This window comes from Trachurus japonicus, chromosome 17, assembly GCF_045865225.1.
Source record: "Trachurus japonicus isolate A0001 chromosome 17, Traja_1.0".
Lineage (NCBI taxonomy): Eukaryota > Metazoa > Chordata > Actinopteri > Carangiformes > Carangidae > Trachurus > Trachurus japonicus.
The window spans coordinates 33564419-33584181 of record NC_140923.1 but is presented as its reverse complement, the minus strand read 5'-3'; the positions used below and the strand labels follow the sequence as shown (position 1 = coordinate 33584181).

At 42.6% G+C, this 19763-nt stretch overlaps 1 protein-coding gene across 1 annotated transcript in view; it reads left to right on the top strand.

The window, feature by feature from the left end:
- Nucleotides 1-3791: 3791 nt before the first annotated feature.
- cdh2 (cadherin 2, type 1, N-cadherin (neuronal)) overlaps nucleotides 3792-19763 on the top strand; it is a 63866-nt gene continuing 47894 nt past the window's right edge. Inside the window, exons 1-2 of the mRNA XM_085805274.1 lie at nucleotides 3792-4087; nucleotides 5890-5998. Of these exons, the coding sequence (XP_085661400.1) occupies nucleotides 4028-4087; nucleotides 5890-5998 (169 nt within the window). The 5' untranslated portion in view covers nucleotides 3792-4027. The remainder of the gene's footprint in view (nucleotides 4088-5889; nucleotides 5999-19763) is intronic.

Below are 19763 nucleotides of genomic sequence, written 5' to 3'. Positions count from 1 at the left end.
CCCTTAATCAGGCAATCAATCATTATTAGATCTATGTGCCACACCAGCACACAGCAGGGACACGAGGCCCTCAGTTAAAAATCCAGCCCCTAAATTGGGACAGACACACTCTTGCACGAGCCCTGTGAAACAGTAGACATTGCCAGAGCTGCTGCCAGAGCCTGCAAAGCAGCGTTTTGCCTTTATTTGTCGACAAGGGGGTGGCACCAAGCTGCTTTACTGACATGTCTTTTCACAAGAAATTACAGAGAAAACGCTCAGCGGAAATGTTCTTGCATGTCTTTGTCACCGTTTGTCACTTTGCATACAGTGCAATATAATCAGATCCCTTTAAAGGTTGCAGATTTTTCGGCAAAGTAATCACGCAATATTTAACGTCAGAAACATGTCACGCTTTGTATTTGTGGAAGATGGCATTCTTGACCTTGCTATGAAATACATGTGATAACCAGAAACAACTTCAACTAAGCGGATAAGATTTATACACAGATACAGAGTGCATATTCACGCTCATGTGTGTATGTGCTCCCTAATACATGCACGACTCTATTTGGCTCTATTGTTCAAAGGATATAAAAGACTGAATGAGCCGATTTGGCATGAGAGGAGAATAATCAGAGCATTACTGTGGTCCTTAGAGATCCTTTATTGAATGCATCACAATGAAGCTTGATTGGAATTGATAATGGCTTCGAGGACTAGGTTGCTCCTTTTCTACTGACTAATTTGTTCCAAAGCAACCTTTGACATGCAAGGGATTGGCAATGACAGGGTAATTAGCCAACTGTTGAGAGAGGTCAAAATATGTGTGTTTATACCAAGAGAGAATACTTGATTCACCCTTATTGATTGACTGCAGAAGCTCAGTGTCATTTAAAAAAAAAAAAACACACATCCGTGCTTCTGTCAATTTTTTGAGCAGCCAATAAATTCAACAGAAATAGGCCGTGTGTGCGTTACAGAATATTTTCATCTATATTTGGCTTTGAGTAGGAATGACTGAGCTCTGCATTACAGTACGTGGGAGCGAAGGAGCAAACCGTATGATATTCCTGTATCAACACAAAGTCAGCATGAAGAAGTGCGGCGGATGTGAAAGTGCTGCTGACCTGGTCCATTTTTCTTCCAGTGCCATCAAGGCCACCGTGCTGCAGTGCTCCAACGCTGCATCCAATTGTGCAGAGTTAAAGGTGTAAAATCAAGGGCTCCTCCAGGCAAAGAGCCCTTGGACACCTGCGCTTATGAGAGTCAACCGCGGTGTCAGCACGGCGACCAACATGCATCATACAGCTGCCTCACACATGCCTGCAAAACAATGTTATCTGTCCACACACAGCCAGTGCAGACCTTAGAATATATTAAGCACAGACTGCACAGTGACCTTGATGGTAAATTTTCACGTTGAATGCACATTTTAGATCACGCAACAAAAAATAAGTTCAGGTATATGCTGTGCACAGAGTTCTCAGGGTTATCAGACTACTCTTATGAATTGTGCAACATGATATTGTTTGATTGAATGCACTAAGTCCAAATTGGATTCCCACTAACGCCTCCTCCCCTCCCCTGCCTAGACAAGTACTGATGAAAGATAACCGCCTCTGCATTAATCAAAGAGATGGAGCATTTTGATCCCACTCTCAATTAGATTAGATTACATAAATTTAACAATTTGTTCAAAATGCGATATCAATTATCAACAGGTCATTCAGTTTGATCTTTTGCCCAGTTCTGTTGAAGCAAACAAAAGCAGTGCCCATTGAATTTGATTGCCTGTGGTTACAAAACATGATTTTGTCATGTTTCCTAATAGCTGTGAGGGAAAACTGTCTTTGGGAATCCACTGGCCACAATATAGATTTCTATAAAAGGGCGAAGTTATCTTAATTTTGTTACACTTTCTTTCCCCTCCTTCTTTTGTTAGTATTCCTTTCCGCCAAAGAGAGGAGTCTAATTATTTAAAAACACGGATGATAAGGCATGCTAATCTACAACAAGAGAGTGAAGTGACGTGAAGTGAGCCCTTTCAAAAATTATTCAGTCCTGCTTCCTGCCTATGTGTGCTGAATGTAAGTGGTATGTGATGATGCTTTACTGTTTGTTTAGGATTACAACACACTCTCGGGGGCGGATGGTTTGATTTGTAGGAGGAGGGGAGTAGCATCGCTCCCATCACATACTTGCCTGCACCTCAAAACGCCAATAACTTGGAAAACAACAGATTGCCCAGGAGGAGGTGAACCAAAAGTCAACACTTGTTATTATTTGGAGATGGAATAAGTATATTTCTCATCTGCCAGACTACTATGTATCACAGATGCAATCTATTCCATAGAGCCATCTCTCGATAGTTAATTAGGTGTCAGCAGCAAAACCGAGGTAATTTAACCTTCATCAGGCTGTATCACATGCAAAGATAATGTAGAGAATTATTCATTGCATATTTTAATGGAACATGAAAAAAGCTTTACTTACGAATTCTGGTCTTAAGTGAAGATGAATGAATAGAATGCAAAATGTAAAATTCCATAGTGTTTGAGTTATTTGTGAAACAGTGAGCTTATTAGGCAACACTGAAGGGAGGACTGTGTGGTATACTGTATGTGTGTGTCAGAGAGAGGGATCGAGAGAGAGGGAAAGAGGAAACACATGGACATAGGCAGCTAAAAGCATTGACAATTAATAATCCTTAAGATCAAACATGCAGTAAACAGCAATTATCTGAGGGCAATGTGATCAAAATCCCTCACCTGATGATCAATAGAGAGTCTGGGCTCTTTATGCAAGCTGAGAGACGACTGACGGAATCCTGAATGACATCGGTGACATTCAAAGAGCATTTTTCCTCAGAGGAATCTGGAGCTAATACACACAGAATTTAAATTTAAAACAATAGCCTATAGACAGACATGCAATCCAGTGTATAATAATAATAATGGAAATAACACCTTTACCATGTCAAACTTTGCTTCAAAGACTAACAATCCACTGCAAATGAACCCGATTGATTTGTTTTGATCATTTTGTAAATAAGTAAGTAAGTAAGCTTTATTTGTACAGCGCCTTTCACGGACCAGGGTCACAAAGCGCTTCATTTTGTCTTTCTTTGTAGGCTACTTCTGTCACTCTCAGGTCAGAGTTTCCTTTTGATATTATGTGTATATGGGTCAGGGAAACCAGACAATGTGCAAATAAATGACGACCTCAAAGTCACCTAAAAATGTACGATCAGATGATAAGAAGTAGTAGTTGAGTTGTTTTTTTTTTTAAATTTTTTATCCTGACTGGAAAATAAGCTGTATAAGAGACAAATATCATAATTGGAGTAGCCTATTATAAGGTTTAAATATGCAGTTTTGCATTTACCTACATATTTAGGCTCACAATAAAATAGTAATTCATAAATACTATGGTTGTGCTTTCACAAACACTTTACACATCAAAGATAAGAGGCAACAAGAGGGACATGTGAAAAATATCCAATCATAATCCATAATAAAACAGCATAAAACAGCACTTATTGCCCCACACAGTGGGTATGAACATCACTATTGTGTGTGAAGATTATAATACTCTGTCATTAGGGATGATGGTTAACACAGGAGACCGTCGCCGCTTCGTCCCCCAGCAGTGAAATTGGCAGTGTGACCAGTAGGGAGAGACAGTGAGATGGGCGGTTTGTAGACTAGTGGCCGGGGCTTTCTTTTTCTCTGTGATTTTTTTTTTGTTTTTGTGCTGGAGTGGATGGGAGGGAGCAGCAGCAGCCTCAGTACCAGGCAGTGCTCTCCCTTAGTACTGACTGGGTAGACAGAGGAGGAGGCTGCTACATGCTGCCGCCGTCACCACCGCTCCTGCTGCCACTGCCGCTCCTGCCTTTGTCGTAAAAGAGGGACGCCTTTTCATCGCGGCCACACTTGAGCCACAAGGATATTCTTTTTTTTTATTTTTTCTTATTTTTTTCCCGCCAACAAAACATTTATTCGACACGGATTCCGAAGTGGGAGATTAAGCAGTTCCGGGCGTACCAATGTACTCACTACACGAGAGTAGCGGTCTGCTTCTGCTGGCGGTCTTGGCAGGACTGCAGGTAAATGTTCACATCAGCGGTTTGGGAGTTATACACCGGACACTTTACCGGGCTCGTTGTTTTGCGGAGGCGATGCTAGTTGGTTGAGTTAACGAGCCCCGCGGTCGAGCTGCTAGCCGGGCCAGCACGCACTTTACACTGCATTACTGTTTGTTTTAACACGGGCTTTTGTATGCACATCAAGAAATTCAGCAGAAAGTAGGGCTAGCACGAGCTGTAGGTAATTGTCAGCTAACGGTTCCTATGTTTTTGAATTAAACGTCCGCGAGACGTTGCGTTGTTTATAATAACAAGAAACTACGCACATTGAAATGAATCGGTTCAGGGTCGGATGGTTTGAATTTTGCACCGACTCAGATAGGCTACTCATTTAAGTTCACATACCGGCTGAATGTTTTATTGTGTTGAAGTTGTTGGGTGACACGGGCCCACATTAACCCAGTTCTCACTTGGTTATATTTAGTTTAGGTTTAATATTTATGTAGATTGCTGCAGCGTGTCTTACACCCCCCCCCCCCCTCTTCTCTCTCTCCCTCTCTCTTGGTGAGTTAATTGCCTCCCTGGTAAAATCGTGTGAAGAGCAACAATGAAAAATAGTCAACTGTAAATGATTGCCCTACTGGTTTAATGTATAGCCGGAGTACATATTAGCAGTGATGGGATAATGATTAGAAGTTGCAGCCTATAGTGATTTGGTGGAAACAGGCTATGAGGTTACTTTGTAAAAACTGCCCCCCCCCCCAAGCATCGGGCTGCACACTTCAACAATGCAGCTGAAATAGTTTATGAAAAGGATTTGACTTGTGTTTTCACACTTAAACCCAGAATATTGTACATCCTCGTGCCATTGTTGTAACTGCTAGAATTCCCAGAATCCCCCCACCCTCCTCTCCTCTCCTCCTCCTCCTCCCCTCCTCCCTGCATGCATTTTCCATTTAAATTCCTCTGATTAAGAATGGCAAGTGGCACGAATACCCACAATGCTCTTTTTCAGCAGGACTCCTCTCGTTTTACATTCTTTTGAGAGTGCATGCAAAGAAATAAGGCCAGGCCTCTGTTGCTAAGAGCTGAATCAATGCTGAGGTTGTGTGATTGAGTATATTTGGACATGTCTGGACACCAGAGTGTTTTCTTCAGTTATGGTCAGTCTGTGATTTTTTTTTCACTGCCAGTGATTTCTTTCTTTCATGCTTGATTCTTGCTTTATGGAAACACTAGCTCCAGTGAATGATTTTTTTTCTTTAGCGAAACTCCCTGTTTTTCCCCAAATCTATTGTGTTGACACCCAAAGCACAGTTTTCCTTTTCAAAGGAAAGCATAAAAAAGACACCGTATTGATCACAGTCATAGTGTCTTTACTCATCAGCAGTTGTTATTTCTTGTTTATTCAGACACTCGCACATAGATGTTTATTCCAACAACAGTGGGTCGTTAGCATTTACTTTTTATTCCCTTGTTCCTGCACTTCAAAGTGGAGTGTTTGTCCAGGGTAGTGTGTTGATCAGAGGGGCCGACCGGGAACGTCGGTTATAACCCTACCCTGTGCCTGGGCCCCTCCAGGGGGACAAATGGAGCTTGTTCTTGCCTAGCCATGCTTTTTGGCTAATGCTTAACCCTTTTGGCCTCATTATCCTAATTGCAGTCCCTGCTATAAAAACAACAGATGCTTTTGTACAACTGTGGGGACTTCAGAACGTGACCAAGAGGTTTTGGAGGCAACAGGGTACATTTTTGAAGGTTGATTTATGACTCATTGTTGCCCCCCCCCCCCCATTTCTCTCTCTCTCTCCCTACCATCACAGATTGCAGCAGAGGGCAGGGGCACCGCACCATGCAGGCCAGGCTTCTCTGAAGATGTATACAAGGTTGTTATGCCAGATATCACAGAGAAAGGACAGCCCCTTTTCAACGGTGAGTGGAGAAAATATTCCCAGTGCTGCTCCGTGGTGGATTCTTGTTATGTCTGTGTTTGATTGAGTGTGTGTATGTGTCGGCATGTGAATCAGTTGTGCGTGCTTGCATCGGTGTGTTACATTTCAGGGAGGATCAGAACAAGCCTGACATATTTAAACAATTAGCTCTGGTGTACTTGTGTGGTATTGCAAGTTGTGTAGTTTTCCTTGTAAACCAGCTCAAATGTGGTTCAGGTTTATACGGCTCCAGTCTATTCTGCTTACATGCCGTTTTCACTTTCAAAGCAGACACAAACACATGCAGATTGTTACCTAAATGCAAGACCATGCGTTGCAGCTAAAAAAGTTTTTGCAATTTGCATTTTGTGGAGATGAATATTAACTGCTGGCATTGTCATTAAAAGTGGGAAAACTTTGTTGATTGCATTGGGGACACTTCCTGTTGCAATGAATGAAAATCAATTACACACAGATTTTAATACTTACGCGACTTTAATCAAGCAAATAACCTAGCTATTAAACATTCTATGCCTGATGCTGGAGCATTGAGATATTTCCATGATCATATGGCATAATTATGCATTTGGTTTTTTTTCATTGAACATCAGTTTAGCACAGATTTAAAGCATCTGCTACGTATTTATGTCTGTTACTTTAAACACTTAAATGCCTTAAGGTTCCTGTGAGAATCATGTAGTAACTCAGTGGCAGTAATAACAGCAATTTAACCATCTTTCACGATGTTTGTTGTAGCAATAGTCCTTCTGTTGGGAATCCAGTTGTAGCGGGTTTATTTATTCTAACATATAACCTGGTGCAAACAAGAAAGTGAAAAATAATGATTTTTTTTCTCGCTGTAGTCCATTACATTGCCACAGGCATGACCAATACTCTTTGGAGTTTAATATTGGCGAAATGAGGATGCAGCTACCGTGAAACTGTATGCAAACCTACCGACGGTAATAAAACTGGAACATATCACCAGTGTGCCATTAGAGAGGTTAGAGCCTTGAGGTCATTTGGACCAGAAAACATTCTCGCTTGTGTTAGATTTCACAGTGTGTGCCTAGAACTTGCACGCTGCCACCGGGTGTGAGTCAGTGAGGTGGGGTTGTGGGGTGGGGGGGGTGGGTAGCAGTGAAGGGAGAAGAAAGGAGAGAGGGAAGAGAGTGCTTAGATGGGTGGGTACAGCTTTCACTAGGCTTTACCTTGTGCACAAGTTTCCGTTTGATCCTGCAGGTGATGGATTTCCCTCTGTTGGCTTGTGGATGAGCCGTGACCAGGGGTAATCAGGTTCCCTTTTGTTTGCCCCTCGCACTACCCCCCTCTCCTCTTTTCTCTGCCTTCCCTTCCCCCAGCAAGCTGTTGCTCTGTGGAGATTTCCTTGATAGAGAGGGGCACTCCTGTGTCATTGTAATGCAGCAGGGCTCAGCAGCGTGGGATGATGTTAATGAAACTGCATTCTCTAATGAAAAGCTCCTGTGGCATGTTTTGAAAGACAAAAGCCCCCATAGTGTGGAGAGTATGCTTAAAGTTTTTCAACTTTGCTTTCACCATGCTGTTAAAGAATATTGTGTCTGACCAGGGGTAGAGGGTTTTTCTTTTTTCAAATTGATGCTTCTATAGCTGCATGTAGCAAACTAATACATTTCGTGGTATTTCATTAACGTGGTCAATTGTTCTCCTGAGCAGTGAATAGAGACCTGGGGTGAATCTTGATGGAGTCATTTTATTTTTAAGCATACAGACCTCAACATGTTAAAACAGAACACATAGGCTGGGACATGGTATGAATAACCAAGTCACTGTTTCCAGTATGCATAAACGTCTCCTTTAAATTATTGATGAGTAGTCACCAGTTGTCTGTCGGGCTAGTTATTTGATATAAGATCTGCCAAGTATCACTGTAATAATATCAGCAGAATATCTAAGGTGTCAGTAATATGAGTCCTTTGCTCATATTGTATTGCTTTTGACCCCAAATGTGCATTGGGATGCAGCGGGGGTGAGCTGTTAGGTATCTTTGTCCTATCTAATTGCAGTATCTTCCTTGCTATTGATTAAGAGAATACACATCCTGAGGCTTGTAAAACCTGGAAACGGTGACAGTTAACATGTAAACAGCTCACATTGTATGCGCTGAACTAAAAACATCCTGTGGATTTGATAATGGCAATTGTGGCTAACCAGTTAACATGGCTGTTTGATTGTAAGATTTAATCACATTCCTTGGGGGAGAGGGGCATGAACTGGGTTTTAACTGTTAGCTAGCCAAGTGACGCCCCATTGATTTGCAATAGATTTGTTAAAATGCATTTCTTCAAAGTTGCTTGGCAGAGAGGCTCAGAGGAAAGCCAGGAAGGACAATTATTCTTCTATGAGAACTCCTCTCCAATGATCCATTAAAGGGAGGTTACGCCCATTGTTTGCGGATGCAAAGCCACATCAGGCTTAGGAGGTTACCCATTGTCTAACTTCTGGGGTCCATATGACCTTGATTTAAAGGTTTCAATATTTGCTCTGGCCTGATAACGCGTGAAAAGACACAGCCAAATATCATTATTTGTTATCAGACCATCGTACAGATGAAAGCAGCTAAGTCTTTTAAACATCAGTCCCGCGTTCCCTCTTATCTTGTTTGGTTGCTTGATAAAGTCACTTGTTTTCCTAAATTGCATTTAATTTCAGGTAAGCTGCAGCTGCGGGTGGTTTGCCCCTGGGTGTCTAATGGAATTCTGGTGGCTTTGGAGAGCTGACACACATTGTGCAGTTTATTCCAGATGAGGCCTCTAAAGCAGGGTTGCAAAGTGAGTCAGTCGGAGCATTATTCAGCAGAGGTTTCCCTCCCTAAAAACTGGGTTAATGAAAAGCCCAAAAGCCTAATTGAGCTTAATACACTCTCTTATGCTGCAGTTCTTCCATCCCTACCCCCAACCATCTATTCTGCTTTCATTTTTCTTCCCTCCACCCCTCAGCCTTGTGTTTTACTTCTTTTCTCCACAATTCCGCGAGCTCTGGCGATGAAAGAGATGTATGTTTATAGTCTGCTTCAGCCTTGGTTCAAGTGCTTTGAATGTAAGCGTGTCAAGAGGGTCCACTGAGCTGGCTCCATAGACGTGTTTGGGGGTGGGGTGGGTTTACAGTTGACCAGCTTAATAATGTGATTAAAACAATTAGTGTCAACGTCTGCAATAAGAACGCGAGCCCACTTGGACTAAACATATCTCAGAATTTTCTGTTAATCTATCATTAGGTGTAATTACTTCTCTTTTCTGTGTTTGTTTAAGACCGACCTTTAAACAAACCTGAGTTCTCCTCTTTTGACAAGAAAAACATTGCATATGTGAAATCCAAAACTGACTGAACCCACTTTTGTGCTGTTCTGGTTCTCTGCGCTCTGTTGAGATTGTGATGGCCCTGGGTACAGCTGGGGCCACTCAGATATGTTAAAGGGGCCCCAATGTTTTTTTGAGACATGACCCTGCTCGACCCTCTCCTGTAAACCTGGTCTGAGTGCTCCGAAACGTACTCGGCCCCTTTTTCCTGCTCTCAGACTGGGAATGAGACCGGCGGTGGGGGTTTCCTGGTGAGGTGTAGATGAATGGAACGCCAGCCAAAAGAGGTCCTGACCTATCACCTGGGAGGCCACAAATGCATGGCACCCCTACCTCATGTTGTTCTGACCTACGAAGCTTGTTCATCACTCAGAGAAACAAACAAAGCCAGATTTCACTAAGCCAGGCTCTGAGGCAGTCTGCATTGAACGTTTCCAACAGCAGTATGAACCTTTATTACCATATCGACTGTAGCATTCGTATTGTGGGTCGAGGACTATAAGGGACTACAGTCTTTGGACCATTGCAGAAGTATGGTTGTATATATCCCCAGTGTCTCATGAAATATTCAATGAGAACTTTGAGAAATAAGAAAAATGAAGAACAACATGAGACACTGAATTGCTTCCTTTTTAACAGCATATAGGGGCTTCTGCACACTTCACATATTCTCTTTGTCACTGTGGGACATCAAGAGCAACACCAAGACCACCCTTGTCCCTTTGGTCCAGATCTCTTTTATATATTTTTTCCCAAGCTAAGGCAGCAGTTTCACTGTAAGTTTGTTCGTACGAGCAGTCTATTGTCCCCATCCCCCCTTCTTTTTTTCTGGAAGTGGATCAATGAATCCAGGGTCTTTGTTTGCAGTGATCAATATGTTGTAATGAAGGCTGCGCTCCAATTCCCAGCTAAAGCATCACTGGCGGGTCGGGGGTTGAATTTGTTTTATTCTTTATTGTTATCAGCCTGCATAAATTTATTTTCATCTCCCGTCACTGTGTCTTTTTTTTTTTTTTTTTTTCCTGGGAGCGCCATGGCCTAGATAACCACCACATATTGCGACAACAGATTGAATCTTGGCAGTATATGGTTTTGGAAAATAACCTTTGATGCAGTTTGCCTACAATATGACAAGGATGCAGAGTTAGTCGAATGCTACTGCTAGGGGCAGAGCCACCATCACCATTTGTCAGAGGATCACAGCTCCATTGCAGACCCAAGGCCATATCATAAAAATGAAATAATAATAATGTGAGTGTATTAGAGCGAGTGCACCCATTTGTGTCTAATTTGTGGTCGTGCTTTCCGAGCCTGCTGGGTGGCATGACTAGAGAGGACATATTTTATTTATGTCTGACCTTTTTAGGCTCGAAGTTCTTAACCAAACCAAAGGAGGCAGACAGGAACCTGTGCAATGCCAAAATGTAGATAAGGTATTTTGTGGAGGGCTGACATTGCCCTGGTGGCTTCTCATCACCTCTGTTCTTATCGCTGTTATCAGCTACAGGCCCTGCCCTCTGCTATTGGCACCTAACAGCGTGCCTCTGACATTGGGCAGCAGTTAAGGTGTCCCTCTCTCGTTAGTGTGTGCGTGGGGGGTTTGTCCTTGGCATATAATTAGATTGTTCTACCCAGACAGCCCTTAGTGGTGGTGGACAAATGCACAGGCTGCTCCTGGTAGCAGAGGCTCCAGGAACCAGCTTTTTTGGTAAATGCAACTTACTTGGCCTAGATTGCCTACACGAACACAAGATTGTCTCTCACGAGGCTGCACGGAACTACATTTGCCTGATCAAAATTTCATCGTGTGTTATTATTATTCTTCACAGCAATCAGATACAGATTTAAAAAGAAGGGCTCTCACTGCACTGCTCCTTCACACAGTCACGTGAAGCTTTTATAGGTTATTTGGTTGTGAATCCCACCTGGGCCCCTCCATGAAAGATGCCGTATTGCTATGGTTTTAAAATTGATGCGTGTGCTTCCACCTGAAAGACTGTCGAAAGAGAGCAGATTTATTTATCCCTCTAAAAGAAGCCTTCCCTGTTTGCAGAGGGAGCTGGGATCACTCTTAAGGACTGTGGTGTGGCGTGCATGGCACATCTGATTGGTTTTATTTAATGTGAAGAACACCCAGAGTGCACATAAGATGACCCCACTATGTAATGAGGCCAGGTATAAATAGCTGTATTGACCTGGCTTTCTGCATATATGCCTTCATATAACTAGGCTAGTGTTATTTTTCAACAAATAAAAAGCTGGAATCAGTGTAGGAATGAAAATGCCAGCTTGCACCAAGAAGACAATACATCAGCAGTATGGAGTGAATTGTTAACTTTTCAAGGGACTGATTTGTGGATTTCAGTTCCATTTTTCTTCAGTGGGGCAGCCTTTTTTTTGGTTGGCAGAGAAAACAACTCTATATCTCTCTCTGTCTGTACAAAAGAAAAGCGCTGTTTGCAGTGTTGCCGCAGCTGTTTATTGTGCAATACGGCTGTTCCATCTTTTTCCCCGGTTGGACTCTCTGCTGTGCTTGTTTTTCTCATTATGTTAAAGCAGATATCATCGGCACGGCCGTTTCGGCTAATGCTGTGTTCAAGGCAGGCTTTTGAAACCGTAAGTTACAGCTTCAAGTCACAACTACGACTTGGTAGCGTTCCAGGTAACCCGTAGCTCGTGTTTTTACCGTCCTGTTGTCTGTGAAAGTTCCCTATAACGGCCACTCGTAACTTCCGACCCGTGAACTCGTACCAGATCGAACTGGTATGACTTCACAGGAAGGAAAAACACAAAGTACGAGTTTCCTTGAACGCACCATGAGTTAGCAGCCCCCGCCCTTGTCAGGCATCAATTGGTCCTCGTGCTACGTCACCACATTCACGCGCATCCCTTGGCTGCACACACAGCCCTTCATGCCGTTCTCTCCCCTCATTGGATAACACTTGTATCCCACAAGGAAAATTTTCTCCTCGGGTTACAGCAGAGCAGAGTGACGGAGAGACTCGTGTTTAGGCTGAAATACTTCATGTAAGTGATTGCTGACGGAAAATAGGACTATTTAGGACTTACATTAACAAAAACATTCCACTGATATCTGCTTTAAGCTAGATAAGAGCACAGGGAACCTTGTCCCCAGGTTTACCATCAGCAGGCATGTGAAGCGAAGCCACTCCCATTTCCCCTCTACTTTCTACAATCTTTTGTCTGCGAAGCAATACATTTAGCTTCAGCTTTGTTGCCCGTGGACAAGAGTGCATTCAGCGACTGCCTAGATGCAGATTCAACAGTGTTACCTGTCTCGCGTAGCTCTGAGCGACAGACAGCGGGGAGACACGCTGTCTTTGTGTGCAGGGTCAAAGAGGGAAGCTAATACTCAAATGAATATATTAATGAGACTTTGAGCAAATGTAGAAAATAGAAGCAGCACTAGCCCCCTAGTTTAGCCCGCCCCCCCTTTTTTTTGTATGCATGTGACACAAATAGCTCACATTCTCAAACCTCATGCTGTGTTCAAGAGCCTACATGAATTGGCACACTATTATTCCCCCCCAAACAACAAAAGGAGAAATTTGATGCAGGGGACACGTTAATTGACCCAGATACTCGAACCGTGTTCACAAAGGCCAATATCCTGCCTGGGAAGAGAAGACTACCTCCCGCGGGCCACGCCAACTATTGTGTTCCGGCAGAGGCTTCAATTTCAACACAGCAGCTCTTCTCTGGACACCAGCCTCCCGACGAGTCGCTGCCTGGCTCGCATCTTGTGACATTCTCCATGCATACTGCTTTTAACCAGCCGTCTTATCACCTCCACCGCTCTCGTCCCTTCCCCTCCTTCCTCCACACGTGAGCTTTAAGATGGAGGAGCTCCCTCGGCTATACATTATGATTGATGTGCCTTAATTGAGTAATGCAAGGGCAGTGCCGAAGCGTTTAGCTCTTGATTCTACAACCGAGTGTGTAGCTTGCAGTCATCTCGGTCCCTTCTTGGCTTCCATTGTTGAATATGATGTTCAATTTTAGTGGTGTTTTGTGAAGCAATTTTTTTTTATTTTCCACACTAACATGCTGTTTGCACCTGTCGAGATAGGATATGAATAAAGCGTTCCCATTTGCTATTGATTGATCTTATCATTCCAGGGACCTCCGGGATGACAGTTATTTCTATTTTTTTTTGCTTGTCTCACAAAATAAAGAATATCATTAGTTTTATTTATAGCATTGGTGATTGGTAACATTACCCCCATAACCCCACCCCCAAAGTGTTGGCTCATCAGATAACCACACATGGCCCACCATATTACTTGTCTCAAGTGATCTACTGTTACCGGGCCTTGCTGACACCAGTGTCTGCCATCACCACACAGATATTATGATTGACCTGCAGCAATTTCTAGTCTCCATTTGAGCGCACACTATCGCAGTAAGCAACATATCGCTCTGCGGCCTGCAATGTCTGAGTTTGTTTTATCTCTTCCTCTGTCGATATTTACTGAGGCATTAAAGCGCGTGCAGCATGTTGCCACTTTATTTCCTGTAGCACTGCCTGCTCAGCAGGGCAGGGGCTGCAGGGAAGTAGATTCTTACTGAAGGGTATAACTGCTTCTATAAACTGAGGGTCTGCTAATTTCTCCTAACATGTCAAGTTTGACTTTTATAAAATAACCTTGTGCATAAGGCAAACATGCACCGGTAAGCTGGCTGAGACAAAGGCATATGGCGTAACAGTTTGAATGTGATTTTGTTTTGAATTTCTCTTGTCATAAATTACTTTCTGCCTCACGTTGTGAGCACAATGAACCGGATTGTGGAGATAATCCAAAGGGGTTTATCATCATTTCCTAGAAGTGGCTAAACCAAGAGATGTCTGAATACTAAGTACCAGCACGACTCCATCATAAATCTCACAACTATATTTATGTTTTTGCACAAAATCAGCTTTTACACCTAGGACCTTTGCTAACACTTATTTTTTTTAGCAGCATCCCAACAGACTGTTACCACAAATGTCAAATGTAGGTTAGATATGCTCAGCTCTTTTGAATGTCTAGGTTTGCTCCAAGTCCTGAATAAAATATGTGATCTTTTTACCTTGCGAGATGCTTGAAGTTCTTCACCATTTTCTTGTTTTCATTGGCTCTCTGCCATTTCATCCTTGGCAGGTAGAATCTGCCTGTGTGAGGTTGTGAGCCGGGATCAGGTATCGATTAGAGCCGCTCGATTAATTTTAATAAGATCAATATTTTCGTTTACAGCTCTGAAACCTCATTCGTATATGACAACGACTTTGGCTGGTTTTGGATTAGCATGAGATCGATTGCATTAAACTAGACGCACCTAATTTCTCCCTAAATTGCAAATTGAGGTCAAAATGAGTCAGAAAAAAAGGAAACAGGTGAGGCTGGTGACTGTGAGGAAGGAATTTATCGAGGCTGGTTTTTACATAAACATGCTTCTGCCCAAACGAGGCCCACATTATTTTGCATAAAAATCTTTCTAGGCTCCTAGGATGATTGTCCTTTTACCTGCTTTGCCTGCTTTTGCTAACCCAGTGTGTGATTTTAGACAGTATGCTGGTATTCTCAAGACATTGACCACCTACATTGCCTGGTGAAAGGTGAACCACAGTACCAGCTATTCCTTGTCTATACCTAATCCAATCTCTTGCTGTTTGGAGGAGAAAAAGTAATGAACATAAAGTTTAAAGCTAGTGCTTCTTGTAGGACTAGTGCTGTACATTACACTCTCCAGGTGTTGCAGTTTTCTAGTCAACATTACTTTGGGTTTTAACAAAAATATACAAAGTGAATTAAGAGACATCCTTTTTACATTCCAGAGCAATATCTGATTCAGTGTTACTACAGAAATAGTCCCTGACTTGGCCTTGATAACTCAGCCCTGTCTCTTGATCTTTGCATTGTATCTGGTAACACTGTGCACACTGTCTGCTCGACAGCCGTAACGCAGGTTTCCAAATGCAGCGCCGCACATACCTTTCATCTGATTGAGTGCAACACACTCAATCTTATATAGGTCCTGTGTCAGCCCCTCACTCTCACACTAAGTGTTCCGAGCATGGTGACCTTTGTAGAAGATAAGCTTCCTTCGGCTGACTTGAAGAGTTTGGAATAACGGCCTCAACCATTAATTTATAGCGTTGCTAACCATATGAGGGCTATGAGCCAAGGTTATTGACCTTTCACGCCTGTCACTAGTGATAGAGGAAGCTAGACCCAGGAGGAAAATGAATTGAGCTTATTATAGTGCTGGGCTTCGAATCAAACCTAGAGGCCAACTTTATTCTCCAGTTTTCTCTTTCATTTAATCATTACTTTTTTACACTGTTTGACCAATTGTCTTCTGCTAAAATAGAAACTGAGAGAACTGGGAGTTACACTGAATCATAATGTAATGCCCCTGTGAATGTGTCTGGAAGCTATCAGGGTGCAATGTGCGAACTGCCTGAAGGATTAACACTTGGAGCACAAAAACCATTACAGCAGCACATCTTGAACTGAGGTCATCATTATCAGATGAACGATTCTGTAGATTCCAAATGACTTAATCAAAGTTTTTTTTTCTTTCCCAAAGGCAAATTGATCTACTAGACAGACATCCCAGTTCTAATTCAGTCACAATTTTCTTTCTTGTTGTAGTAGATTGTTTGTCTGTGATATACATGTCTAGCTGTAAGACAAAGGAGGCAGAACAGGCAGAAAACCGCATGTATAAAATGAAGCATGTAAAGAATGTTGTGACTGCGGAGAAACAGAGCTGTGGATAGAGAAGATTGAGCACATGTTATTTCAGCCCCGTCCTCCCTCAGAGCTCGCAGTCTGTAAAACCTGGTGGGAGGCAAGGGAGGCATGCATTTATATTGGATCAACATGCTATGATGTTATTTTTCCAGCTCCAGTTCTTGTCTTTATAATCATACGTAGTCCCTCATGGGGTTCAACTAAAACCATTTTTATTGACTCTGGAGAGGCCTATCTCCACCTGATGCATTGTTTGTACATAGGCCCACAATCACATCCCTGTGGAAATAAGCAATAGATAAGAACAGATAACTTGTACCATCTCTCTGTTTTTGTTATTAGAGGACCCCCAGAGTGAGGTCCAGCTTAAAGAATATTTTTTTAATACTCTACACTTATTCCATTTTACACATTTACCTGAGATATTACAACTGGGCTTAGCTGTAACCAAATTGTACTGCAAGAATAGAGACAGAATCACTGATGCTGCTTCAGCCATCCTCTGTAGTATTCATTTAGAGGAGCTTGTTGAATTTTTCAAGTGTTTGTTTATTTGCAACGAGATAACCAGAGGATGAGGTAAAAGGACTAATGCATGTGAATATTGCGTGCCAGAGTATGCCATTTGCAAATGCAAGGCATACTCATGTGGTGCGGGGACTTTTGTGTGTGTTCAGGTGTGCGGCTGATCAAAACGTACAGTAGGGCACAAAATGGAACAAATATTATCTTTGCCGAGAGGTTTGGCATAAGTGGGAGGGCTATTTTGGACTCGAAAAGCTCCGTATCACAAAAGCTTATACCTCGAGCAGTGACTGTGTGGACAAGTGGGTGCCAGCTGAAGGAGAAATATGCACTTTGAGTATGATCACACTGCAGCTAAGTAAGGTTGTCATTCTGAATCTGAGGTTCATACACAGTTCAGTTTCAAAAGAGGATGACCACCAAATACTGAAAGTAAAGTGACAGCTGGAAATTTTCAGCTGAATTTTAATGTGCGTTTACTCGAAAACCTGCATTGGACAACTTTGGCACTGTCGTCGTTATAGCCCTTCTGCTTTTTACACGCTCTTTTCTTCCTTTTTTTGAAGTGTTAGGTTTTTTTTCACGCAGAAGATGTCAGTAACTCACTGAGATTTTCAACCCAGGCGCTGCTTTTTTTTCCGCTGGAGTTGCTCCCACTGTGGCCCATTTTGTGCTTTGGGACCAAACGCTGCACTTTGCGCTGAGCACTTTCCTTAGAGTTATGAAATCTGTCAGGAGGAAAAGCACATGAAATTCCTGTCGGTTTATCACAATGCGAAGAATAAAGCCACACACCTGGTTGTTTGAGCAATCAAGTCAGGTTGAAAAAAAAAACAAAAAAAAACTCATTAAGCAAGTGGGGATGCCATTTTTGGATGCTGTGGTTATGGATGTTAGTAATGGATAAAGGCACTAATTCCAGTCACCTGTTTGTTCTCATGCTCTGATCCGATTTGGTATGTAATTTGAAATCCCTGTCGGCGGTTGATAGAGCTGTCAATCACTAGCAGTCAATATGAATACCAAGGCTGCTCCCATAGTTCATTAGTCATTAGAGTTTCAATCAGCTAAGAAATGTTTAGACACTGAGTCAGTTTTTATGGAGAATGAGCTGTTGGCTTTTATTTATCCTTGGGACATTTCAGTGATGATAATATTGGCGAAACATTTCATTAGATTGTGCAGTGTAAAAAAACAAAACAAAAAGGATTAACTTACGAAACCCTACGAGTGGTGAACAAAGAACGTCTTCAGCTGAGAACGGTCCTAAACAAAGAATGCTGTGGTTGGCTTGCCAAGAACATAAAACATTCACCATGACATGGCATTATTACTTCAGTGTTCAGTGTTTGTTTAAAGCAGCTCTCCCATCCCCAGCACACACACCTTGTCTTTAAATGTGGATCTTTTTGGATAAATAGCGGAAAAACAACTGTGGTGAACCCGTCTGAATGTTTCCCCTCTGTCCTACCAAGAATGTGTTGTCTAGGAGAGCTGAGGTCAAAAGACACAAATAAGGCTTTGTTCTGCATACACCCCGGCTTACTCTGTTCCGAGCGACTGTAGTGGGCAACACTGGCACACATTGTTCTTTTCAATCTGTTGAAAGATTGGGTAGTTTATTGCGAGAGAGAACACATATTCATGAGCTCTAATGCAGTATATTAATTTTATTTCTTTTTGACAGCCTAGATTCTCACACATTCTTGTTTTCTAAATTGGAACGTATTTTATTTTTTATTTATTTTTTTATTAGGCATAAAAACAATCTCAACAGAAAAGATTTATGATCTGCAGTAGCTACATATAAGTGTGTGGAAGAGATCTGTAGCTTTTCAGTAATAGATATTTGATGATACAAGATAGAGTACAATGAAATCCACTTTTGTGTTTGACATTTTAGACTAAGGATGTAGTGAGTGCAACCATGACTTCAGACTTCAATATGAGCTCACCAGTTCGCAGCGCTGTACACAGAAGTCAATACTAAACTACGTCTGTGTCAATTGATGTCCTGAGTGATAAGGTTGACAAATCATTCCATTATAAAGATGATTCATCCACATTTTTTTTTGCACCACTTACAACGATAATCAGTTCATTCTCAGAGGAAAACAGTGTGGCCGTTGTTGCTTTTAATGGTAGGCAAACTAACAACTAAAGCCCTCTCACGCTGAGCACCTTATGAATACGGCTGTTACAGGCATTAAAAGGTATGTGTGTGTGTGTGTGTGTGTGTGTGTGTGTGTGCGCGCGCAGCAGTAGGTGTTGGACCCTGCTGACAGCTGGAACAGCATTCTGTGCAACCTGGCTACAGCTAGTGTGGTGTCTCGCCTCTCCTCAGCCTATCCTCTGATCCCGGGCCTTCATTTATTGGTCCGTCTGCAGTGCGCTTGGAAAATGCAATTGCCCCACCATTGATTGTGTCTGTTTGAAATAGGGCGGTCCAGACACTGGGCACATGCCTAAGTGGGTGTTGTTGTTCTTTTTTTTTTTGTGCTTTTTCCTTTTTACGGTTTTCCTTTCTCATTCCTATCTTGTCTTTCTCTCCCATCCACCTCGTGCGAAACCATTCTTGACGTGCGGCGCAGGCGAGACGATGGTCCCTCACCGGCTTATCATGCCTTCCACCAGACCACCAAGGGGTCTAAGCATGTGTACGCAGACAGCTGTGCACCACTGTTAAACTCCATTCTGTGCGGGATAAGTGGGGATTGGCATGTACTCTGCCCGTCAGAGCGGGTTCATCTGCTCAAAAGTGCGACAGCTGGACAGAGCTTTTTCACTCCTCCCATATGAAAAAGATGGACAGAAATGAGACATAGAGAGACAGAATGAGAGGAGGGACAGGGAGAGCGGGGTAGCCACAGCTTCCTGACTGTGGCTTGGAGCAAAGCAAATGTTGGCACATGTGTTATGAGTTAGCACCGACATAACTGTTTTTAAGAGTGGCCTAACATATTAAAGCTGTGTGGCTGGCTCATCTACTTTCTTCCTTTACTCTTTATGCTGTAAACACAGAGCAGTAATGGGAGGAAGGGCATAAGAAGAGTAATTTATGTGCGAAGGAGAAGCCTGAGATGAGCCCTCCCTCCGGGATTAATGGGAGTCTCTGTCTCTGTTCAGAGGAAATATGAAAGGCCCT